General features: G+C 43.1%; 1 protein-coding gene across 1 annotated transcript in view; it reads left to right on the plus strand.

Annotated features, from left to right (window-relative positions):
- Nucleotides 1-1,844: 1,844 nt before the first annotated feature.
- The window catches only part of LOC126335756 (uncharacterized), a 209,595-nt gene continuing 184,109 nt past the window's right edge, over nucleotides 1,845-27,330 (plus strand). Inside the window, exon 1 of the mRNA XM_049999214.1 lies at nucleotides 1,845-2,032. Coding sequence (XP_049855171.1) covers nucleotides 1,845-2,032 — 188 coding nt within the window. The remainder of the gene's footprint in view (nucleotides 2,033-27,330) is intronic.

Consider the following 27,330-nt stretch of genomic DNA (forward strand, 5'->3'; position numbering starts at 1 on the left):
CAGGTGGTCACATTAACTGGACAGTTGTTGGCTACACGTCAGTTTTCAGATGCTGCATCCACTTCGTAGTATGAGATGTGGCTTCTGTAAAGTCTTCAGTTGATCCACCGTGCCGGCGCTGTGGCCGAGTGATTCTAGGCTTTTCAGTCCGGAGCCGGCCGGTGTGGCCGAGCGGTTGTAGGCGCTCCAGTCTGGAACCGCGCGACCGCTACCGTCGCAGGTTCGAATCTTGCCTCGGGCATGGATGTGTGTGATGTCCTTAGGTTAGTTAGGTTTAAGTAGTTCTAAGTCTAGGGGACTGCTGACCTCAGATGTTAAGTCCCATAGTGCTTAGAGCCTTTTGAACCATTGGATCCATCGTATTTTTTTATATGGAACAAATTTATGATATTTTTTCAGTGTCTGCTCAGGTTCTTCATAGTCACACCTTTGGCTGTTCACAAGTCCTCATTTATAGAGTACGATCTTCCATCTTGCAAGACTCTTTGGGTACGGTTGAGCGATTGTTTAGTTTACTCTTTTTCTCATGAAGTTGAAACCTTGAAATATTTCTTAGAGATCAGTTTTCATATAATTAGTATTAACTGGTCCCCAGAGAGAGAGAGAGAGAGAGAGAGAGATTCTAAAAGAGACACTTGAGGAAGAGATGGAAGACAGAAACTTGACAATATTTGTCTTGTGGAATTTCACTCATTAACGCATAGCGTCTCAGGATTCCGAGCACCGTTCAAAGGCACGCATTTCTTACTTTTATACACAAACAAACTTTTTTCAGATGCTTTACACAAGGGGATTCAATATATATGACTTACTTCAATCATTCAGTTATATAAGCGCAAACTTTCTAATTGTCTGTCATACTAAGTAACTTTATAACATGGAAACGGCGCAACGATTCGAATATTTTTCTTGAGAACTGTTTCTCAGCACAACCTACCATGCAACACTCTTAGAACATTTCCGACTCTTTACCTACCATCCTCCACATTTTCAAAGAGAAATCCGCCTGGATAGTGGTGCTTATTAAAACGCCGCTTTCACGACAGGGAACTGCGCCGGCGTGGATCGAATCCGTCTGGCGGATTAAAGATGAAGGCTGGTGTACCGGCCAGCCTGGACTTGTGTTTTAGGCGGTTTTCCACGTCCAACTAGGTCAATACTGGGAAGGTACCCAAGTTCCGCCTCATTTATACGATACGCGAACAGTTCGAAAAACTTGCATTCACTTTCTCATGAATCACACTACACGCAGACAACTGAGGTACACATATATCCTACTAGGGGGTAACAGGGTGAGACTGGAAGGACACGCAGCCACCGCTTAAACCAACCTGCCACAACTGCTACTAACACGGCGACCCTGAGCCGATGGAAAGGGACAAAGTGACAAGGGAAAGAATATGAAGAAAATGTAGTTTCTAACAGGGGAAACCAGGTGAATGATTTTGGACGTGTTTTGGAAATGAAATGTGAGAACGTCTTATATTAGCACACTTTTTAAAAATTTTGCTTAATGTCTCTGGCCGTGAAAGGCTGCTGTCACTTCCGGGTTAAATAGTTGTAGAAAGTCGAGAAGATGAGAACGGGAAAAGAGAGTGAACGTGCCACGTGCGTCCCACGTGTCTGCGATGCCACTCTGAGTGGAGCGGGGGTCGATCCAACGCGTGCGCGCAGCCTCGAGTGCAGCTCCCTTCCCGTCTCCAGGCGCTGCACCAAGGAAACGGCCCGAGAGCCGGAGCCGGCTGTGTGGAACGAAAGGTCAGGATCAATAGCGCCTGCCAGCTGAGCTGGCTCTGGCGCTGGCCACGGACCTCGCCTCCACAGCACGCCGCGCCGCGCAATCGATGCGCCAGAGACCGCGAACTGGGTCAGCGACGCGAGCGCCGCCGGCAGCGCGCGGCAGCCGCCGCAACCGCGGCCGCCGCGGAGGCTCTGCGGCAAGACGCGCGGCAGTTGTCAGCGGGCCGCCGACAGCTGACGGCGCACAGCAGCTCCGCTCCCCGGCCACACCGCGCTCACTCCGCACGCGCAGGTGAGTACGCGAAAGCCAACAGCTCCTCACGTAGCTGACAACTCTCAGTGCCTGTCTCTTTGCTTCCTGCTCTTACTCTCCGATGTATATCTTACCACTTCTTGCACTATACATCTGCAGCAGTAACAAACAACATTGTTGTACCTCTGACAATGTGCCTATCATTTCATTTAGTAAATTACACATTGAAGTATACGCATAGTAACCGGAGCCACGTAGCAGTTTTGTTTTGCGTTACCCATTACCACACTCCTGTCATGTGAAACACTATTTTCTTATTTTCCTGTAATAGTGTAATACATGGCTTTTCACTATTTGACACCATAGACAAAGCATCACGGACATGATTTCAGCATCAACGTTGATTCAGATCACAGTTTAAATGAAGATTTTCCCCTGACATGTCTAGTGAAGTATGCAAGCTGCTGCAGTTTCGAAAAAATGGATTCTCATTGTCTTGTTTTACAGCATTTATTTATTTGTTTATTTATTTAGTGCCTTCAACAAGGACAGACAAGTTACAAAATAATCCTACCTATTTCTGACAGACAGAGCGATGGTTGATAGTGCATAATAAATTTCTGTTATAATAGATATACCACAATTGCCATTATTTAATGAGAAATTGTTACATTTTTGCCGAACACCTCTTCTTGTAGTTTAAGCATTATAGTGTCTTGTTACAAGAGAAAGAGTCCTTTTTTTTGAATCAGATAGTATAATTAGTACAAATGTTTGTCCACACTTCATTACTACATATGTAACTGCTCCTAAAAATGTAAATAGTTTCTCTAGGAGAGACAGATTTTGCTCAGCCAATGTGGAAGATGTGGTGTGTAATACTATGATTTTTTTTTTAAACTACGGATTTAGTGGATACGCATTGACACTGTAATAAAACGTCTCCTTTGGGGTGCGGCGAATGGACTTATTTATTATTGACGATAGGAAGTGGATTTTTTCGTTTTTTTTTTTTTCAGTGAATCTTCTTGATTCAAACATTGTCATATCCTTAACGGGAGACATATTTTCTCAGCTATGAAGTATTAATGACGATGGACAATGTTTTACAATGTTTCGAACGCTGGCATATTATCTGTAGCCAAAATTTTTGAAAGACTACGGTGACACATTTGTCATCCTTGCTGCTAATTTAGTTTGTTTTAATTGGTATTCCGACAAATGCTATTGCTTCCGTGATTGTAGTGTTACTCGACAGATTATTGTTATGGGAACGAAGTTTTTGATCTGTTTCTAATAACACTCTCACTTGCGCGGCTAGGGCAAAAGTATTAATGCGCCAATGATCGCTGGACTCTATTGGACATGCATAGGTTGACAGAGTATTACGGTATTACGTGGTTAATATTGGCAGCTATTTTTCCGGTCGCTACTCCAACGTTCTTTATCTTGTAGATAAGGATAACTTTTCTCTTTTTTCTTAATAGAAAATTACAAGGTTATCACTGTTGATTGGAAACATATCGAGTAAGTGTGATTCCAGTAGTGGCTACAAAGGAAACAACTGACACACTCAAAGAATACGAGAAATAAAAGCGATAAATCACAGTGCTGTACTTGTAAATAATGTATTTGTTGAGTTAAGCTGAAACACTACATATCTCAAAAGAAAATATTTATTGATAATAAAACTAATTTTGTCTATAGAGCCTTAGAGAATGCTAAGTGAAATACGTGGGTGAAGAAGATAATGGAAACTCGTGGAAAACTTAATAGTAAACCTTCTGTGCTATCTTTCCAATAGCCCTCTTCGAGGACTTTCACTGCAAAGCCATCGCGCAAGGAACGCCGTATCTGTGGGAGTTACATTGCGTTCTTAATACAATCTTGTGAAATTGTGGTGGAATGCCAAAGAATTACAGAAGAATATATGTAGAAGATCCTAACGTAACAACTTTAGCTGTGACTTCAGCTCGTACACTGGAGAAGTAAAAGCACTATTAAAAACACTCTATAAGAATTTTTATTTATTATTTGCGGATAAGTCCATTAGGACTACGCAAAGTACTTAGTAGTGCTTATGTGCCTTCTTTTGTGCACATATTTCTTTCATTCTCATTCTGTGGCCTTCCGTTCCCTATTTAGACCATCGTGTTCCAGTCTTCTCCTCTGGATTTTACTCTTGGCTAGCTTGTCATTTGTGAATTTCGAAGCTAAAGATGCTTACGTTTTCGACACCTTCTGGTGTTGTTACTGAAGGATTTTGTTATTGAGCTGTCCATTCATTTCACTATCTCAATTTTTCCAAGACTACTATGGCTACTGTGAAACAAAAATTCAGCCACAAGAGACGACAGAAAGTTATTGTTATTTACAAGACCAACAGCATTAAGATGTTGCTTCTTCTAAGTTGTTATTCAACTATTTCTGAGTAGAACGTTTACGGATTATGATAAATATTTGCTTCCATACTTGGACGTTATGTGTAACACTTGCAATGATATTTGAATGTACGGTGATTGGTACAGATCTGTCTGTGTCCCCTCTCCAGTTTGTGATATAGAAATGAAGTATTATACTACTCATTAGATACTCGTGATGTTGTAACGGATCTGATGACTTTAACATTTGAAGAGATTATCACTTCGAAAACTAGACGCAGTTACATTGTTATTTGAAGTAAATAAATCAGATTTTTTTCTCTGTGAAATTTTTTTCCCGTGTCTATACGAAACGTTGTAGTGGATTGATAGGCTTAATTAGCTCCGTAAAGGCACCATGACACAAAGAAGCAGCATTCCACTGTGTACCTCTCTGCACGCGCTTCCCTCTCGTGAAAGCATACCTTCCGTTTTTCTGCGATATTAAATTTTTTCGGAGAACACAGAAATTTAGTGCTCATCTTCTCAGACGTCTTTCCTCTCTGAGGATATTTCGCGTGGGCCTTCTGCAAGACCGAAGCAGTCTTGTGAACGGGGTTAAAGGAAACGAGGTTGGAAATTCAAGTGCGTACCAAATACGTTCGAATTAGTGCAGGTCACTTGTAAAGCAGAACCAGTTTGAGTCGACACGCTCCCGGATTCGTTCCTCCCGCTGCGCAGAACATTTCCGCATGCAGTTTCCCCGCGAGTTTGCGCAGGAGCCCCGACCGCCTGTTTTTGCCTCTCGATGCAGCGAAAGGATTGTTCGGTAGGAAACTGTTTGCAGCTGGTCGGCTGCAGTGATGCTTGTCACGCGTAACGATACAGTTAAAGTGTGCAGAACAGTCGTGTTATAATGCGATGCAGCAAAGAGTTCCTTCGTAAACGTCGACACACGCCGGACGTCGCTGAACGTAACTACAGAACGATTAAAAAACGATAAATATATGGAAGTGAGAAATGATTTAGCTGAATGAGAGATATTCACTCTGCAGCGGAGTGTGCGCTGTTATGAAACTTCCTGGCAGATTAAAACTGTGTGCCGGAGCGAGACTCGAACTCGGGACCTTTGCCTTTCGAGGGCGAGTGCTCGCAAGAGAACTTCTGTGACGTTTGGAAAGTAGGAGACGAGGTACTGGCTGAAGTAAAGCTGGGAGGACTGGGTGTGAGTCGTGATTGGGTAGCTCAGATGGTAGAGAACTTGCCCGTGAAAGGTAAAGGTCCCGAGTTCGAGTCTCTGCTCGGCACACAGTTTTAATCTGCCAGGAAGTTTAAATGATATAGCTGTTGAAACACGTCGATAAATAAATAGCTTTCATTCTGCATAAATAAGAACATAAGCTCACGGAACGGTATTCAACAACAACAAAATTTAGACAGTAGAAAAGTAAGTTTACGGAAGGAGAAAAAATAGTTTTTTGCGTCATTTGATACAACGCACAGTGCATAAGGTAACGAGACGCACTGCGTATTCCTTTGTAAAGATTACTTCAAAAGTTTGTAGGTACTATGCCGGCCGCTGTGACCGAGCGGTTCTAGGCGCTTCAGTCCGGAACCGCGCTGATGATACAGTCGCAGGTTCTAATCCTGCCTCGGGCATGGATGTGTGATGTCCTTAGGTTAGTTAGGTTTAAGTAGTTCTAAGTCTAGGGAACTGATGACCTCAGGTGTTAAGTCCCATAGTGCTTAGAGCCATTTGAAACATTTACCTGATCAAAAGTATCCGGACAATTATTAGTGGACAGGAATAGGGGCTGTATCCACTCTTCACCTTATCACGGCTTGAACTCTGCTAGGGATACTGTCAATGAGATGTTTGAATATCTATGGAAGAATGTAAACCTATTATTACTCGAAGGACGAAAGCAGAGAAGATATTGTTGTTGGACGATGGAGTCGACAGCGAAGACGGCGTTCTAACTTATCCTAAAGGTGTCCCATTGCGTTCAGCTCGGGACTCTGGGGAGTCCATTTCAGGAACGTTATTGTCCACACAGATGCTGATTTATGGGAGGATGCAATGCCAGGCTGACAACATCATGTCACCGATCTGTATCTCTACTGCATACAGCAAGCAATGTTATAAAATGTGTTCAGATGCATCCTTATTTAGCGTTTCTTAAGAGCAGTAAGGGGCCTGCACCCCAACCACGAAACACCGACCAAACCATAACACGGCCTCCGACATGCTTCACTGTTCGCACTGCACATGATGGAAGGTAATATTCTCCAGGTATTCGCCAAACCAAACCCTTCCACCAGTTTGCCACAGGATATAGCATGACCAAATCACTCGTCTCCATTTACCCACTGCCCAGCGGCGGCGCACTTAGACCGCCTCGAGCGTCACTTGGCATTGGTTACAGATATGTGTGGCTTACGAGGAGCTGATGTATGGCTGTACGCCATTCTTTTTAACTCACTATGCACAGGCATTGTGTTAGCTGGACTCCTAGTAGCACTTTGAATCTGACGAGTGATTTTTTCCTCTGATTTCGTGCGGTTTTTTTACAGCCATCCCCTTCAATGCTCGATGCTTCTTGTTTGTCAGTACATGAGGTCTATCTGGTCTTGATTTAGCTGTGGTTGTTCTTCCGCGTTTGAACTGCACCAAAACGTCAGCAACAGTTGACTAAAACAGCATTAGGAGGGTTGAAATGTTCCTGATATTACTCTGGTGACATCCAATGACTAGACCTCGTCCGAAGCTGCTGAGCTCTCCTGGTCGACCTCTTCTGTTGTTAGTGCTCCGCTACTCAGAACAAAATGCTCACCGCCTATTATAATGACCGATCTGCCACGAGTAACAGGTAGTGATCAATTCTGTACTGCAATGGGCTGACAGGAGTCATAGGATAGCAATAAGCACATATACAAATGGCCAGTGAATTGCTGGAGCTGTCATTTGTTCTCCGGTGGTTTATGTGAATGGGTTTCCGACGTGATAATGGCCGCACGACGTCAACTAACATACTTTGAACGCTGAATGGTGGTTGAGGCATTCGGTTTCGTACATCGTTAGGGAAATCAGTACTCAGAAATCCACAGTATGCAGAGAATACCAAATTTCAGGCATCACCTCTCACCACGGACAACGAAGTGGCCGACGGCTTTCACTTAATGACCAAGAGCAGCGGTGTTTGCGTAGGGTTGTCAGTGCTAACAGAGAAGCAACACTGCGTGAAATAACTGCAGAAATCAATGTGGGACGTACGACGAATGTATCTATTAAGACAGCGTGGCGAAATGTGGCTTTAATGGGCCATGGCAGCAGACGACTGACGCCTTTGATAACAGCACGACGTCGCTTGCACCGCCTCTCCTGGTCTCGTGACGATACCCGCTGGAACCTAGACGCTCGGGAAACTTTGGCCTGGCCAGACGAGTCCCGGTTTCAGCTGGAAAGACCTGATTGTTGGGTTCGAGTGTGGCGCAGACGCACGAAACCACGGACCCACATCGTCAACAAGGCGCTGTGCAAGCTTGTCGTGGCTCCATAATGGAATAACTTGGTCTCTTTGGTCCAACTGGACCTGTCATTGACTAGAAATCGTTATTTTCGGCTACCTGGAGACCGAACAATGATGGATTTTTTATGAATGACAATATACCATGCCACTGGGCCTAAATTGTCCGCGATTGGTTGGAAGAACATTCTGGACAATTCAAGCGAATGATTTGACCATCCAGGTTGCCGGAGATGAATCCCATCGAACATTTACGGCACATAACGGAGGAGTCAGTTCGTCAATAAAATTCTGCACCGGCAACACTTTCGCAGTTATGGGCGGATATAGAGGCAGCAGCCAACGGCCTTGCTGCAATGGTAACACCAATTCCTGTCAGATCACCGATGCTAAGCGCTGTCGAGCTTGGCTAACACGTGGATGGGTGACCGTCTGGTAGCCCTTACGAAGCCAATTGAGAATCTGCTTGGCGGGGATGGCTCTGAGCACTATGGAACTTAACAGCTATGGTCATCAGTCCCCTAGAACTTAGAACTACTTAAACCTAACTAACCTAAGGACATCACACAACACCGAGTCATTACTTGGCGGGGAGAGCGGCTTCAGTCACGAAGACTGACGATTGCCCGGAGAATGGTGTGCCGACCACATGTCCCTCCATATCCATACCTAATGACGCCTGTGAACTGAGGATGATACGGCGGTCGGTCGGTACTGTTGTGCCTTCAAGTTTCTTCAGGGTACTTCCAACGACATGAGCCCATGGCGTGTCGAGTTGCTACACTACGTCGGAAGAAAGGAGGTACTACACGATTGTTAGGAGATATCGCAGGACTTTTGTCACCTCAGTGTACGTAGGGGTGTCTGTATACTACTGATCAGGTAGTTTATATACATATTTTCTTGGGTAAATTAATGTCTTCGTTTTGAAATGTTTTGATGCCATTATCACTATTATTATCCTTTTCAGCTGTTTTTTCCATACAATCTTTGTCCATGAACATTCGTTCTAAAATTTTCTTTCGCAATTAATGAGCTCTGTCGGTCCTAGTTCCTTAATCCTTATTCTGACTTTCTGTATCTCCGTTGGTATCTCATAAACTCAATTTCACGGTTCGGTACTGGCTTGCGTCTCAATTTCCGTTGGCGCCCTCTGTGAATACATCTTAATGCTAATAGTGCCGATCCTCTTTGGCGGTATGTTTCACATTGCAGGGAGCCGTTGCACAAACCGCGCATCGAAACAGAGCCTGTACGATAAACTACCAGAGAAAACAAAACATCAGTTTCCCTTCTTAGGAAAAGGTCGGACCAGCCTGCATGCTTTCCTGTTCCCACCTCCTCTAGTCGCTGTCCGTTCAGCGTAAGTTTTTGAAAATTTGTCAGCAGTATCTTTACTTACTATTATGCTCAGAAATTTCGAAAATTATTATTTTCGTTTGTATGGCCATATTCCGCAGAAATGGTTATACAACAGTTAGTAGTTTATTTTTTCTTCTTTATACGCATTACAGTTTAAGAGCATTATACCAGACGTGTTTTGATTTTATTGACAAAGCAGTTTTAGTGGTTGTTCTGTATACATACGTTTTAGTTCTTATACAGATAAAACAGCTGCTAAGTCACATTTACGTTCCACCAAGGGCTAATGGTGAACATTTTTCTCTACCGGTTTCGATCGAAACGGTCATTAGGCAACATGAGATTGATAAAGCTGCCAATATTACATCACTGTTACTATGGCGTCACTAAATATTATATAGCTTGCTTCAATAATTTTATATTAATTTTATGATGATCCTTTCCACTGAATTTGGTAGCGAGTAGGCTAAATGTTTCACCAACAACAGAAACAGATTCTCTTTCAATTTCTACCACCTGCAGGACATCGCCTTGACAAAATAAAACAGTTTTGCTTATGAAGGAGTTGTACAAGAAAGGAAACACGTAGAAAAAGTCATTGCGCGCAAGTAAGTAGTTTGCAACATTCCAACAATTAAAAATTAAATACTATGATAGTGATTTTATCCATTGTAAATGGTTTCCTGAAAGCCTTCGACTGTGGAAACGATCGGTTTGGTTATAAATAACATTACAGCTACCAGTCACGAGTTTTCATTGTTCATATTTTACACGACGCGTTTCGGGAAATGATTCCCATTTTTATACATGTTTTTTCTTTGTACTATGCCATTTTTACGTAATACTTTCGATGTGTGAAGTTCTGCTTTGTTTTGTTGACTGCAGTACATCAAAAACGTGCAATTTTTAGTTACTTATCGAATTTTACAGGTAGACAGGGGCGAAATTTCGATGACCTTATACTTACAGATTTCTTATGGTCCATTTGTGCGGAGTCTCTGCGACAGATTATGATAATGCGCAAAGGTATCTGGATGAAGATTAGATAGGTAGATCACATAACTAATGAGGAAGTGTTGAATAGGATTGGGGAGAAGAGAAGTTCGTGGCACAGCTTGACTAGAAGAAGATTCAGATTCAGAAGGATGTAGGTTGCAGTAGGTACTGGGAGATGAAGAGGCTTGCACAGGATAGAGTAGCATGGAGAGCTGCATCAAACCAGTCTCAGGACTGAAGACCTAACAACAACAACATGTGGATGAATTAGACACAGAGTGTACTGAGTTGAATGACTCATCGAGACGTACCCAGTAGGCTCCTATATACTGTTTCAGCTTCACGCTGAAGATTCAAGTGCTGGTCGGACTTCTCTGTGTAACACAAGGTACGCGCCACGATAAACACAATTCGCTCTGGCCGGTTATGCAATCCGCATAACAGCAGCGCTGTGCAGCTGGCCTTTCTACTGCTCTCCCATGTGTAACACTTGTTTGGCACGTGTCGGCGGTGGTGACGAAATTTCGTACTTTATGTAAACAACGGTCTGCATTTGTCACACACTTAACCATGAAACTGAGGAATCAGTTGCGAAAGTGGGTGGCTTTATGAAATATGTCGTTAATTTTGAAATATTTCTTTCTGTCTAAGCTATTTTCTGCAATTTCATTTCTCGTGTTCGATTTCCTCTACAATTTATTCTAGTTATATCCAGGGTGATCAGAAATAGTATGAAAAGCTTATGAGAGTGTTGCAGGATAGGTAGTTGTGAGGAAAAAAATAGATACTTATGCCGTTTCCCATTTAATTAGAACAGAAATTCGACAAGCAGCTTTCCAGAGGCGGAGTCGCCAATCATGTTCTTAGTTTGATTTCCTAGATCTGAACAAATGTAGCTTCTGCTCACGTAGCTTAAATTTCTCACTTCCGAAAAAGGCACATTTTAATTCGGAATGAGCATTTCAACAAGTAGTAGCTCACCTGCCCACAGCTATCTGTGCATTTCCTCATTTTACTGCTTACAACTGCTTAAATTTGCGCTACAGTCTGGAACCGCGCGAACGATGCGGTCGCAGGTTCGAATCCTGCCTCGGGCATTGATGTTTTTGACGTCCTTAGGTTAGTTAGGTTTAAGTAGTTGTAAGTTCTAGGGGACTGATGACCTCAGATGTTGAGTCCCATAGTGCTCAGAGCCATTTGAACCATTTTTTTTGTTTGAATTTGCTCTCGCAACGTCGCAGTGGCAATGACATGGAAAACGGCACAACGTATCGACATTTTTCCCTATAGTCATTTCTCAGTACAACTAACCCTTCAACACCTTTATAAGCTTTTCAGACTGTTTATGACCACCATGTATAATGTTCACTGAAACTACTAGGGTCATTTACTCATGCCCGTGGTATGAGTCTATAACTTATATGGGTTGTAATTGACTGTGAGTTACAGCTTAGCACTTTAATATCGTATTTTGGGATTTCGTGACTAATTTCATCTTACTTAAATTTAATTTCAGTCATTTAATTATTCAGATTATTAACCCAAAATAAAATAATTGACAGTTTTGTAGGAAATAGGACAAAAAGGAATGAAGTCAGGGAGAAGAATATTTGAAATGACTACGAACCATGTATGACGTGTTCCTATCGAATGCAATGACACAGTGTGTTTTGCCTAGCCGGCGTTTAACTGTCTCACTGACGGATTCTGACACCTCTGACGTCATTCCAGTCACGTGACACGCTGTTTCATGAGCCATAGCGCACTTCTGACTCACTTGCTGACGAGTAACCGATCTGATCAATAAATACGGACTGTACCTTGAATGAACTAGAATCATGTGTGTTTGAAATACAGGTGCAAAAATTCAATGATAGTTACACATTTTTTATCCTGCTTCCTAACCGAGGTCTCTAACTCACCCCTGTGCGGTTCTGCTCGATTCGATCATGGTGATAGGTGTTTTCACTGACAGTATTTGACAGGCGAGAGGAGGAGAGGTGGTGGCGTGTGAAATTTCTGATCACCAAGTCTTAGCGCCAATGTCTCATGAAGTGAGGGTAAGAGAGGCTGTTTATAGTGATCCATCCGTCGGATGAGCAGGTTAAGCTCGACCACCTCTTTCATGCTATTCGTAAGTAGTAGGGTGTGTTACAGCGCTAGATTTCACCATCTACTTTCGTTCGTCGTCGTCGTCGACATCATCACCAACAACATACAGCTCAAACGTAACATTACACTATACACGCATCCATTACACTCGTGTATATGCGAGAAATACAAAACTCTCACTTACCTGCAAGGAAGGGGATGCTGTGGGCCGGGGAACAACATCCTTTCCGACTGGCGACTGAACCAACTCCGCCAAGTTTCCCAATCGACGATACCATTCGACATTTATCAGTACTCGGTGTCATATAACGCTGCTTTGTTTCCGTACACTTCCACCAGTTCAGCATGGACTATTGCACCGCTGTTCCCGTTCAAATGTTGAAACGAAGTGTCGCTCGATAATGCAACACGCCAAGTTGGTTTTGTTTCCTCTTATCTACTTGCGTGCGACGGTTCTGTGGCGCGGGGATTTAGCGTGCACCAGACTGCAGATACGTACCTACAAATAAAAACAAAATTACGTAATTTTTCTTTATTAGAGGTGATAATAAAAACTTGATCGATGTCCATCGCGTGTAGGAGAGCTTCTGTGAGGTTTATTTAATTAACGTTTACGTCTGCATAACTACTCTACAACTCAAAATTAAGTGCCTGGCACAGGGTCCTTTTAAATAGCTTCAGGCTATTGCTCTATCGTTCCCATCTCGAAAAGTCCTTGGGAAAATTGAACACCTAAAACTTTTCGTGGAGGCTACGATTTCTGTTATTTTATCGCGGTAGTCGTTCATCCCTCTGTAGGTGGGAGTCGGCAAAATGTTTTCAGATTCAAGAGAGAAAGTTTATGACTGGCATTTGGTGAAAAGATCTCGCCTCAGTAACAAAGGCCTTTATTTTAATGATTGCCACGCCAAGTAGCTTATCATATTCGTGACACTCTCTCCTATGTTTCGTGATAGTAAGAAATGAGCTACCCTGTTTGGACTTTTCGGTGTCCTCCGTCCTAGTAAGGATCCCAAACGGCACAGCAGTACTCTAGGAGAGGGCGAACAAGAGTAGTGCAGGCAGTACATAATATCCTCTGTCGGTAGTGCTCATTACTTCGTTCAAAAAAAGAGCTAGTTGTGTTTCACAAGAGTGGTATTTTGTGAATTCGTGCTGACCGTGAGTCAGTAGACCGCTACCTTCGAGATAATTAATAATATTTGAACACAGTAATTGTTTTAAAATCCTACTGCAAATCGATGTTAGTGATATGAATCTGTGATTAATCGGATTACTCCTATTTCCTTCGTTGAGTACTGCTGTGGCATTTGCAAATTTCTAAAATTTTGGTACGGATCTTTCGTCGAGCAAGCGAATGTATATGATTGCCGAGTATGGGGCTATTGTGTCAGCATACTCTGAAAGAAACCTAGTTGGTACGTTATGTGGATCACCAGACTTGATATATATATATATATATATATATATATATATATATATATATATATATATATATATATATGTATATGAGAGAAGAAGAGAGAGGTGTGATGTGAATGCGGGAATCGTTCCGTCATTGATAGATCATTCAGTACAAGTAGCGTCCGTGAAAACATAGGTTCCGAGTTCCATTCGAAGTACGGAACACAGTTGTAAAGTAAATTCTGATGTGTCTCATAAAAATATAAACTTATTCGTCAGTACCTTTGTGGATACCGCTGACTTAAACTTTTAGTGTACGCTGTTGGTTATTCAAAAAACAATTGCAGCGTCAGAATTTCGTGGAACTCGCCCTTTTAAGGTCCAGTCGCACCAACACAAACAACACGCCTTTATCACTATTCCTAGTAATAAATGTTTCCGGGAAGAGGGGTCATTAGCCGCAGCGCAGCACAGAATGGCTATCTCAACTGAGACATTAAGCCGTGTTCTGCCAGCAGGCCTGCAGAATGCGGTGTATCGCTGGGCTGCGTGTGCCAAATGGCGTGCACTCAGCAAGCGGCATGAATGGGCCCGCGGAAGAGGGAGTGTTGCGACACGAGTCCTATGTATCCTGCTCGTATTATGCCGTTCGTAAGAGTCGCGCCGCTGTGGGAGATAGCCTACAAGCGGTGTGAACCGCCACCCATTGATACGCAGTCGCCGGCTTTCACCAGGGGAAAGCGCCGTGTTTCCGCGAGGCGTTTCAAAAGATTGTTTCTGCCGGCGCCGAGCGCCAGCTTATCTAGAAGCATGCAGACATCATCACAACTCGCGCCATGTCGAAGGAACCGTTATCCTTTAGTTGTAATGAATAGACACCGTCTGGATCACAAGTTTTATTTACTGACTACCGGTTTCAGTCTGCAAAGTGAGGTATGTGAGCTGGTGTCAGACTGCGCTTTGCGGCAGCAGACCTGAAGGTGACCTGCGACCAGACTGATGTTTAAAAAAATTGTGATCCAGACTACGTTTGTTTGTTGATACAGAGTTTAATAAATGGAGTTAATAATGATTAAAGCCATTTGGTTTTGACACAATGAATGATTTTATAACGTATTTACAACCTACAATGACACCATTTGATCAAAAGTATTCCGACACCTATTAGTGGACATTAATATCAGGTATTTCCTCACTTCGCCTTTAAGATGGCTTGAACTCTGCTAGTGATATTTTAAGTGAGGTTTCGGAATATTTGTGGAGAAATGGTAGCTCATTCTTCCTCAAGAGCCGAAACCAGAGAAGGTAGTGATGTTGGAAGCTACCGTCTGGAGCAAACGCGATGTTGCAACTGTTCCCACGTCGAAACTCAAAGCAGACCCTCAATTTCAGGAATGTTATTCTCCACAAAGCATTGTCTCACAGATGCTGCTGCATGACAGGGTGCGTTATCATGCTGTTAGTCATTATCTCCGATGTGTTCCTCTACTGTGCACACTATACAGTACAGTAAAATGTGTTAACATCCTTCACATTTAACGTTTACGAGACCATAACCTATCCAGAAAAAATACCCCTATATCGTAATACCATCTCCTCTGTGATACACTGTTTTCACTCATGGTTCCAGGTAATGTTCTCCAGAAATTCCCCAAACCCTTCCACAGGATATAGCGTGATCCTCACTCCAAAGCACTCGTTTTCAGTCATCCACTGTCCAATGGCGTCGTTTTCTACACGACTTCAGGCGCTGCTTAGCGCTGATTACACGTACGTGTGGCTTTTGAGGAGCAGCTCTATCATTGCTTCCCATTCCTTTTAGCTCTCGTCGCACAGTGATTTCTTGTTAGTTACAGTGAGCTACTTGTTCATCAGTGCTCGGCAGTTCCTGTCCGTTACTACATGAGGTTTGCCTGGTCCTTGTTTAGTTGCCGTTTCCCTTCGGTTTCCGCTTCAGAATCACATCACCAACAGTTGACTGGGGCAGCTTTAGAAGGGCTGATGGGGCCGGCCGGTGTGGCCGAGCGGTTCTAGGCGCTTCAGTCTGGAACTGCGCGACCGCTACGGTCACCTCAGATGTTAAATCCCATAGTGCTCGGAGCCATTTGTCCCTGATGGATCTCTTACTGAGGTGGCAGCCAATGGATAGTCCACGTTCCAGGGCCCTGAACTCACCTTACTCACGCATTCTACTGTTACCACTTCTTTACTGACAACACAATGCTTCCCGGCTCCTTGTATACCAGCGGCACTGGACATCGGAGATGCAGTGCTGAGTTTAGCGTTACATGAGTGTCTTCGGGTACTTTTGCTCATATAGTGTACACTTCAGATCCAAGTTATCAAGAACGTACCATGGGCGCTCAACGTAATGTCTACTGTCACAAGGGCCTAGGGCACAGTATGAGAAAAGTGACCTGTAAAACCCCACATCTCTGGACTTATTTATCACATAATGGGTACTAAATTATTAAACCTACATTCCACTTACAACTGATACACATCTCCAAAACCAGTATGATTGTTGTCGCAAAGGAGCACGAAGACACTCATTATTCATTGTGGTAAGGAATAACACTGTCCCCGAATGTCATCTCGAGAAATTTCTTGTAATGCCTGATATACTGTATCAGTTGACGTTTACTGTCTTGAGGCCGGTATGGAAGTATACATCATACTTGTGGTTGACAAAACAGGGTGCCTAACAGGCTAGTCAAGAATTAATACGCTTGTGGTGTGAACTACTTGTGTTTAAAGACATTGACTAGAAAGGAAGAGTTACCAAGATCTGGCGATGTAAATACCTCAACTTCACACCAACTGCAACCAGCGGAGATTACATATAGGGTGATTCAGCTACCTTTACCTATGGATTTTATGCAACCCGCAACTTCTTCAAAAACCACGACTTTTATATTATCTCGCTCACTAAGGGCAAACTATTACTCCAACAAAAAGAAATGAACATGACCTTTTTGCAGGAAACTTAATATAGTTAAATTTATGACGGGGATACGTTATCGTTCGAGGCCACGGTTTTCAAGTTATTCAAGATAAAGACATTTGAAGATCATTTTTGTAAGTTTTTCTTAAGTGATTCGAAAACCATGGCCTGTAACGAAAACGTATCGCAGTACAAAATTTAGCTACGTTAAATTTACTGCTAAAGGGTTACGGAAAGTTGAAAAAGAGACAGAGGGAGAGAGAAGTGATGTGCACATACGTATGATAAATCCATCCCCTCAAAAATGTTTCTCTTCTTCATACATCCCCTGTGTTGCCACATACGACGTGTCACTGATCTCATTTGTACGAAGACTACAGTACATGAGCAGTGCCTATTTGCTTCCACCACCCTGAGTGGAATGCATAAGTTCTAATAAATGTTCACCAACCTGCAGTCTTCTATAGTTGTTCTTCCCTGCGCTGAAAACAGCACGTATGTAGTGAATTCTTAATCCTGAGGCCGTAAGAAACTCTTAGCGAGGAACTGTTGTTTTGGAAATAATTAAATTTCCATTCTGTTTTTTTTTTTTTTTTTTTTTTTTTTTTTTTTTGCTGAACACGAGAAACTGCACAATTACGTTCCTTTTTAGCCTCGTCACACTGTTCTCATCTAGATATTGCATGTTAAGTCTTAACTAATATCGTGGCGGACAAAATGTCCGTCCTCGTTGACCGCCGAACGAGCTCTGATCCTACAGTCGAAGCACTTCGCCCGCCATCCATGTTAAGCGAGATAAGAAGATCACCAAGGTGCTTCGTCTGCCTTTCCGTTTTCAGCTGTTTATTATTCTGATGGTTATTAATACTTGTGAAACAATGTAAGTACAGTGCGCTATTGAGAGATGCTTTAATTTGAAAGTCAGGAACATATGCAGTATAGTTTACGTAGTCTCAATAATAGATTACCATTTTTGCGTACAGCTTCCAAACGCAGCGGCCAATGGCAGAGAAGGACCACAATTTAGGCGGTCTTGCTCACGATACCCGTACCGAACAGACCATCTGTCATGGGTACCTGACACTACATTACGTCATCTCTTAACTGCTGCCATCTCAACTGCTCTAAAGAGAGCTTCTTGTAGCCGAATATGATGGCTGCAAAGTCAGAAGTATTACAAAGTTCGGTTTATTTTTTTCTATAGGACTAATAGTTTGCATAATTTGAGGAAGAGAATATGAAACTCTTGCTAATGGAATTAAAAGATGTTACAGTTTGCATAAAATCCATAGGTAGGGACAGCTGAATTACCCTTTATACAGGAATGGTCGGTATTTAGGAATATGACAGGAACCATCATTCGAAGCAAAACAATATAGTAATCATGGGTTCTAAAATGCATACTTTAAGAATTATGAGCACTTCATCTTCGATGTTGTAAAGTAAAACTTTCTGTTTCAAGCTGTTTAGTTTTCATATCAAATGGTTCAAATGGCTCTGAGTACTATGGGACTTAACTTCTAAGGTCATCAGTTCCCTGGAACTTAGAACTACTTAAACCTAACTAACCTAAGGACATCACACACATCCATGCCCGAGGCAGGATTCGAACCTGCGACCGTAGCGGTCACGTGGTTCCAGACTGTAGCGCCTAGAACCTCTCGGCCACTCCAGCTGGCGGTTTTCATATCATGGGAGGATGTTACAGGGACCAAAGCAAGATAAAATTGCCTAGCAAACATGTGCTCCAAAAGGCATTTCTTAAGAGCTATGAGCACTTCCCCAACAGAAGTATTTCACAACAGGGAAGATAAACAATTATCATAACGCCTATGGTATGTACATTAGAGCAATGATTACTAGACATTTATTCGTGGTTTGGTCTATACTATCACCTCTCAAAATGTGGAAAGCGAAGGACTTGCAGCAGGAGAGACTTGTTTCACGGTTTCTAAGCTGAAGAAGTGCTCATAGCTCTCAAGGTATGCATTTTGCAGTCCATATTTACTTGACCTTTTTGATTCGAATGATGGTTCCTGTCACATCCCTGTATACTGACCGTTCCTCCATGGAAACTCTGTATATTGTTTGACGTAAATCCACTAAACAAAAGCTGCGCTAAATACGGTATGTTTCTACACGTTCGTGACAGGACACGTCTCTATGATTTGTCCATGATAAAGAAAAGAAATAATGTACTGAAAAAGGGAAACTATGTAACGCTTGCATATAACAGGGAAGTGGTGGAATTCAGTTACTAACTTTGATTCTACTTTTCTCGTAATTTTTCATTTATCGATATTTGGGAATAAATTACAAAGCCTTTCGCCAGTAAATGAGTATAAATTATTAACGGTTTTACGCCAAAGCCGATTACGAAATAATTAATTCTGTTTCCGTAGCGATGGTCTTCGGTGATTGGTATTTATGTTGCGAATTACCAAAAATCTGGCGGAGAGAAAATATCAGGCTGATATAATACTCGTCAGAAACGTATTAACTTTTCCCGATTTGGAGTAACAAATATTTTTCCAGAGCCATCAGCAATGTGCTGAGAGTGATTCCCCATCGCAAGTACTGGTCACGTCTGTTTCCATAAAACATTTCCCGCAGATCAGATAGTCTAGTGCAAGCGAATAGATTGAATAGTTCCCAAGAAAAATTTTGCTAATCGAGAGAAAATTTTTACATTGGATGTGAGAGGCCTTCACGAGTTACCGGAATAGTGGAATTTATTCCCTTATTTATCGGAGAAATCGGCGATCAATAATCGGTGACAGAACTATTACTCACGCTGGCTTTGTTGATGGCGATTAAAGTTAAACTCTACGAGCATACGCAAGACGGAAAAGTCTCAGTTTGAGCTCCATAAGCAAACTATAATATCTCGCTTTCTTTGGTTACCTGAAACCATATTCACACTGGATACAAGAGCTGCCGCGTTGTCAACCGGTGATCGGTTCTGATTACAGTTTATGCGAGATACACGCAGACGTCAAACGAAAAACGAATGGCAAACAGAAAAAATAAGAGCAAATAAATAGATCAATACGATTATGAAAGTAACGTGGCAAAATATTAGAAGCAAAAAGATGGCTAGGTGTTAGCAGGAATCGCGTCGTTGAGCGTTCCGTACAAAATTATGTATAAAGACAGTTCATCCATCCCGCGAATGGAGAAAATCGATGATTTCTGCCTGTTATCAAATGGTTCAAATGGCTCTGAGCACTATGGGACTTTACTTCAAAGGTCATCAGTCCACTAGGACTTAGAACTACTTAAACCTAGCTAAACTAAGGACATCACACACATCAATGCCCAAGGCAGGATTCGAACTTGCGACCGCAGTGGTCGCGCGGTTCCAGACTGTAGCTCCTAGAACCGCTCGGACACCACGGCCGGCTGCCTGTTATCGAAATTGGTACTGGCAAGATATCGATCCCGGTAATTCCAAGACTTTCAAGAATGTTTTAATTTTAGTTTGAAGTCGGATAACAAAAGAATTATTTTTCCATGTGACATAATTAAAAATTCACAAAATTCGGATTTTTTCCTCTTATCTGCACTGTAAAATCTTCCTTCTTGCGAAATTTCATGATTTTAGGTCAACGGGCAGTACCCTATAGTTTTCTGTGTGGGAGTGTTCGAGTATCAAAATGTATGACATAAATGGCCGTATCTTTTGATGGTTTGACTTAGAAGGCGTAATTTTCTTAAAACGCGAAAGGACAGTGGACCGTACTATGTTCTTGAGTAACAGCGATCTTAATAATTGGACAGGCAGACAGACACACAGAGAGACGGCCAACAAATTATTCCTATAAGCGTTCCGTTTCTACCGATAGATGTACGGATCCCTAAAATTACATTTGAACCGATTTACTGAATAAACGTAACAAAGTCAATTTGATAGAAATAAAAAATTTAAAAGCATGTGACGGGATTCGAGCCCCCCACCTTCTGCTCTCTAGAAATGTACCTTCACCATTACGTTGGTCACCGTCCTGTGTTACATTGTTATATTGACGACTTCCCAGAATCAGTCGCAAAGATCATTCGCAGCTTTCAAAAAGTTCAGCCTCTCGTACGAAGCTTACGTAATACAGTGTTGGAAATTAGTATAAAGGCACGTCCTTATTCGCGGAAAAAAATGTTTGTTTTCGTCTTTGGTATTGCCCACATTTCTCCCGTACTGTTTACAGCAAAGGAAAACAAATTATATTCTCCTCCCAAAATGTAATCTGGAATTGTCCCCCAGGCTGTGACAAAGCCATGTCTGTGCAGTATTCTTTCTTCCGCTAGTTCTGCAAGTTTTGTAAGAGAACTTCTGTGGAAATTGGAAGGTAGGAGACGAGGTAGTGGCGGAAATGAAGCTGTGAGGACGGGTTGTGAGTCGTGCTTGGGTAGCTCACATGGTAGAGCACTTGCCACCGAAAGGCAAAAGTCCCGAGTTCGAGTCTCGGTCCGGCACACAGTTTTAATCTGCCAAGAAGTTTCAAAATACCTTCTTATTTCACCATCAGAATTAGATCGAGTACATAGAAGTTGAGGAAAGGGGGTCTTTTGTGTAGCAAGGGGCAGAAGTTGGTATAGAGGCATGTCCGCTAGATGACGCGCACATTGATGAAGATCAACAATTCGCTACAGCTACAGTTTGGAGGTGTGTCTGATAACGTCGGACCGCAGTTACTGCGGCGATGGCACTTGGAAAGCCTCTGTTGGGTGAAGAACAACGAAGTATTAGGGCGTACGAAAAATGGCTCCGTCTAATCGCCAGATTCCTAAGAAATCAGGGCTTTCCTGTTGTATAATTGATAATATCGTCAGAGAGGATGCACAGAATGGCCAATGTGACCGGACACCAAAATCGTCAGTATCAGAACGCGTTTGATTCTGCACAAAGCAGAAGTTAACAGCTTGTGTTTCATTCAAATCGTGGCTGAGATGCAGTTGTCAGTATCTTCCAGACGCGTGAAACTAATCCTGGCTCAAGACGTGAACCTGGCATTCAAGAAACGGCTCCATAACTCATCTTTGAACAATGCGCATAAGGAGTCTGGACTGAGTTTGCGGAAGAAAATATGTCATGGACAGTAGAATGGAACAAAGTAATTTTCAATGATGGGGAGAAGTTTAATCTTGATGAACCAGATTGTCTTCAGTATTACCGACATGATCTCCGTTCAGAAGAACACATTCGGGTGAGTAGAATCTTTCGTGGTGTCAGCGCTAAGATCTGGGCAGCATTTTGTTTTCATCTTTTGTATTGTCCGCATTTCTTCCATACTGTTCACAACAAAGAAAACAAGCGTCATTTTGTGCTACAGGAACATCCATCATAGCATGGCTGCAATGATTGTGCAGAGATGCTGGAAATTGAATTAGTTCGTGTGTAGCCGGCCGCTGTGGCCGAGCGGTTCTAGACTCTTCAGTCCGGAACCACGCTGCTGCTACGGTCGCAGGTTCGAATCCTGCCTCGGGAATGGATGTGTGTGATGTCCTTAGGTTAGTTATATTTAAGTAGTTCTAAGTGTAGGGGACTTGTGACCTCAGATGTTATATCCAATAGTGCTTAGAGCCATTTGAACCATTGTGAGTTTGTGTGTATGAGAAATTTGGCGATGATAATTCACTATTCCAACATGGTAACACTGGGATTCGCAGGTCTACCAAGACAAAGCCGTAGTTTCAAGATAAAGGAATTCCAATTATTTGATGACCGTCCAGAAGCCCGCATTTAAATCCCGTTGGCATTCTATGGGAGATCCTAGCACGACGTGGTTATTACCATGGACGAGAGTTTGGGAGTGTGACCGAAGTGGAAAGGGCAGTTCGAATGCTTTGGACCTCACTCTTCGAAGAAGAGATCGCTGCCCCTATACAACCAATGTGTAAGAGGATTTTCGCAATTATTATGATCGACTAAGTACTGGGACACAGTTGTGATCTATTTACTGTGTGCGTAGGATATTCTGACAACAATTCCCAAGTGCCTTTATATCAGCTTCGTTTCCTTAAATTTCTCAACGACCAATGCTAATGGTAAAATGGGAATGTATTTTGTTTCGCTTTACTACAATGGTTCAAATGGCTCAGAGCACTATGCGACTTAACTTCTGAGGTCATCAGTTGCCTAGAACTTAGAACTAATTCCCGATCACAAGTACTGGCCACGTCGGTTTTCATAAAACATTTCCCGCAAATCAAACAGTCTAGTCAAAGTGAACAGATTGAATAGCCCCCTAGAAAAATTTTATTAATCGAGAGAACATTTTTACAGAGCGTGCGAGAGGCCTCCCGAGTTGCCTAAATCGTAGATTTCATTCCCTTCTTTATCCGAGAAATCAGCGATCAACAATCTGTGGCAGATCTATTACTGACACTCGCTTTGTTGATGGCGATTAAAGCTAGCCTCTACGAGCATACGCAAGACGGAAAAGTTTCAGTTTGAGCGCGATAAGCAAATTATAATTTGTAGCTTTCGTTGGTTATATAAAACTACCCTCACACTGGCTACACGAGCTGCCGCGTTGCCAACCGGTGAGCGGTTCAAAACTGGTTCAAATGGCTCTGAGCACTATCGGACTTAACTTCTGAGGTCATCTAGAACTTAGAACTACTTAAACCCAACTAACCTAAGGACGTCGCACACATCCATGCCCGAGGCAGGATTCGAACCTACGACCGAAGCGGTCGCTCGGTTCCAGACTGTAGCGCCTAGAACCGCACGGTCACTCCGGCCGGCTGTTTTGCTTTACTGTAAACTATAAGGCAAAATGCATGCAGAACCAAATACGTAAATTAACATCAGTTTCCACAAATAACCTCTTACCTTTATACTAATTTCCACTACCATGTAGTCCAACTCTGCGAGAGGATCCAGCAGCGTTTGGTTAATGCTGTGTATGACAGATTGTTTCGTTAGCATAGTTCTCTCTCTCTTTCTCTCTCTCTCTCTCTCTCTCTCTCTCTCTCTGTGTGTGTGTGTGTGTGTGTGTGTGTGTGTGTTCTGTCGTGGCTTTGAGCGGTCCAATACGAGGAAATCAGCTCCAGCGCGCCAACTTTCAACCAATGCGTAATGCTACTCAAACTGTAGTAGTGGTATAAGATACACTCTACCACGCACAATATTGTGGCAGGCGACTATGTATGTAATTGTAAAGCCTTGCTGACGTTGTGGTGGATTCAGAATACTGTAGGCTAAGGCCCCACATGCGTCGACAGCGCAGTTACGGTAGTCACCGCTGTTAGCAGCACCGGCGTGGACCGGTGCGGAGCCGTTCCCGGGGCAACGGGCCAGCGGCCTCAGACGCCGTGCGCCCACGGTCGGTCCGAAACAGACCGGCGGCCGCTCCACGCACGTGTTGCGTCACAGCGAGTCACGTCACGCGTGACGCACGTGCGTGGCCTGCCGGGCTGTGGCGGTCAAGGCGAGATGGGGGTCCATTAGCCTTGCTCCGGCGCGCTTTTTGCTTCTGCAGCCTCGGCGGCGGACTCGAGGCGGTCGGGCCGCGTCCTCCGTCTCAGATGACGGCAGATACTGTCGCTGGACTCACAGAGCCACCACCCGCTATTTTCTCAGCGAAGAGTGCCCGCTGCTATCTAGCATCTTCGTTTCACAAGCGCAGTCCTAGCGGTCTCTCTGCCCTAACGCGGGACAGTTCTATTTTTGACATCATCTAGGTTCCATTAAAATCTTCCGGGTTGTTGACAGCGTGCAATGGTCAGCTACGACCACTTTCACAACTGAAATTAGTCAGCGAGTACACTGAGGTGTCAAAAGTCACTGGACAGCGATATTCACACGTACAGATGTGCGGTAGTATCGCGTAGGCAAGGTATAACAGGGCAGTGCGTTGCCGGAGCTGTCATTTGCACTCGGATGATTTATATGGAAAGGTTTACGATGTGACAGACCGCACGACGGGAATGAACAGGCCGTGAACACGGAATGGTAATTGGAACTAGACGCATGGGACATTCCATTTCGGAAATCGTCTGGGAAATCAATACGCCGAGATCCGCAGTGTCAAAAGTGTGCCTCGAATACAAAATTTCATGCATTACCTTTCACCACGGAGAACGCAGCGGCCGACGGCCTTCACTTAACGACCGAGAGCAGAGGCGCTTGCGTAGAGCTATCAGTGATAACAGACAAGTAACACTGCGTGAAGCAACCGCAGAACTCAATGTGAGACGTACGACGATCGTATCCGTTAGGAAAGTGTGGTGCAGTTTGGCGTTAATGAACTACGGCAGCAGACGACCGACGTGGGTACCTTTGTTAACAGCACGATTTTGCCTGCAGAGCCTCTCCTGGTCTCGTGAACATATTGGTTGACCCCTAGACGACCGGAAAAGCGTAACCCGGTCAGACGAGCCCCGATGTCAATTGGTAAGTGCTGGACGTAGGCCGTAGAGCCATGGACTCAGATCGTCAACAAGGCATTGTGCAAGCTGGTGCTATCTCCGTATTGGAGAGGGCTGTGTTTACGTGGTATGGACTGTGTCCAAATGTTCAAATGTGTGTGAAATCTTATAGGACTTAACTGCTAAGGTCATCAGTCCCTAAGCTTACACACTACTTAACCTAAATTATCCTAAGGACAAACACACACACACATGCCCGAGGGAGGGCTCGAACCTCCGCCGTGACCACAGGCCATGACTGCAGCGCCCCAGACCGCTCGGCTAATCCCGCGTGGCGGACTGGGTCATCTTGTCAAACTGAACCGATCATTGAGTGGATATCGTTATGTTCGGTTAGTTGGAGGCCATATGCAGCTAGTCATGGATTTCACAATCCCAAACAACGATGAAATTTTTATGGATGGCAATGGGCCATGTCACCGGACCACAACTGTTCGCGAATGGTTTGAAGAACATTCTGGACCGTTAGAGAGAAGGATTTGGCCATCAAGATCGCCCGTCATGAATCATATCGAACATTTATGGGACGTAATCGAGAGGTTATGTCATGCATAGTATGCTGCGCCGGTAACGCTTTCTCAATTATGCATGACTGCGGAGACATCACGGCTCAATATTTCTGCAGGGGACTTTCAACGACTTGTTAAATCCATGCCACATCGAGTTTCTGCACTATGCCGGGCAAAAGGAGGTCCGACACGACATTATGAGGTATCGCATGACTTTTGTCACCTAAGTGTGTATGCACATCGAGCAGTTACCCTCTCCTCCCCCTCCTCTCCCAGGACAAATCACGCTAATGTCGTGTGACATAGCGTCTAGCCTTCGAAAGGCCACAGTTCGCTGAGGAGGAGTGTCCACAAGAGCATTCAAACATGCCGTATCCAGCTTAAGATTTTCATTGCTTAAAAACATGCTGTAAGTGTAATACGTGGAATTCATGATCTATCATCTTATAGACATGTGTTTAAGGACTTAGGTATTTAGACAGCTGCCTCAAAATAATATTGTGTCATGAAGTATATAGCCCACTAAAGCTCAGAAGGAACAATGATTTGCATAATTAGAATACAAGATCAAATTACGCCACATTAGGTCTGACTGTAAACCAAAAAGTAGTGAACAATGATCGTACCGAATTTTTACCACTCATCCAATGTCTTATATATAAAAAAAAGTCCTGACTGACTGACTATCGTCGTGCACCCTAAACCGGTAAGGATGAAACTTGAAAATTGGAGAGGGTGTTAATCTTTTATTGTGCGCTTTGTTTAAGAAGAGATTTTTCGAAAGTCAACCCCTGCGGCAGTGAAAAAAGGGCTGAGAAGTTTTTTTCAAATATGTCGATATTAAGGAAATTTTTAAGCTAGAACTACGAAAACTCTTCCATAAATTAAAAAAAAATTCGTGTTTCAGAACGTTTTGAATTTAACCACTACGAGCCTAAAACACTGGGTGCCAGTTTATTTCGAAAACAAATCATTATTAAAGTACTATGGAACCATTTTTTAAAATTACATCTATGAAAATTGGTATTTCACTTCTCGATTAGAAATTAAAAAAATACGTGTTTCAGTGTTTTTGGAAATTTAGCCGCTAAGAGCTAAAATAGGGGCTGAAAGTTTTTATGGAATGCTTCATTACGAAAGTAGTTTTGAAACTAAATCTTGGTAATTTGAGTTCTAAAGAAGTATGTGTTAGGCGATGAAAGGTTTTGTGGAAATTTTACCACATGAATCAAAAGGCAGGATTACAAAGACTTCAGACTTCTGCTTCCACTATAGCTTTTTGATCAGAAGCACATAAAGGAAAAGACAATGCTTCTGCGGCCTTCATTAGCGTGAAAAGTTTAAGGGAAGGTTGAAATTTGTGAACAACATAAATTTGCACAGAAAAAGGTCTCTGCAGACTATGCAGCCTGTACGAGCGAAGCAGGGGCGCTATTTGACACACAATTAAATTTGAAAACAGACTGACTTGGTTTCACCTCCATAACTCCTTTTATTTCACTGAAGGATTTTTATTTACTAATAGATAAAAGATCATTGCACCATTTTACAGAAGATTGTTCCACATCTTATTTTGTATTGTGTACCACGGACGAAGATGACAACGAAATGGTCATAAGGACTGAGAAATGAAAGAAATATCTTTGCGACCTAAGATAAGAGTGATTTATTAGTGCTACCCTGATTTTTGAGT

This window comes from Schistocerca gregaria, chromosome 2 (assembly GCF_023897955.1).
Source record: "Schistocerca gregaria isolate iqSchGreg1 chromosome 2, iqSchGreg1.2, whole genome shotgun sequence".
NCBI classification, from domain to species: domain Eukaryota; kingdom Metazoa; phylum Arthropoda; class Insecta; order Orthoptera; family Acrididae; genus Schistocerca; species Schistocerca gregaria.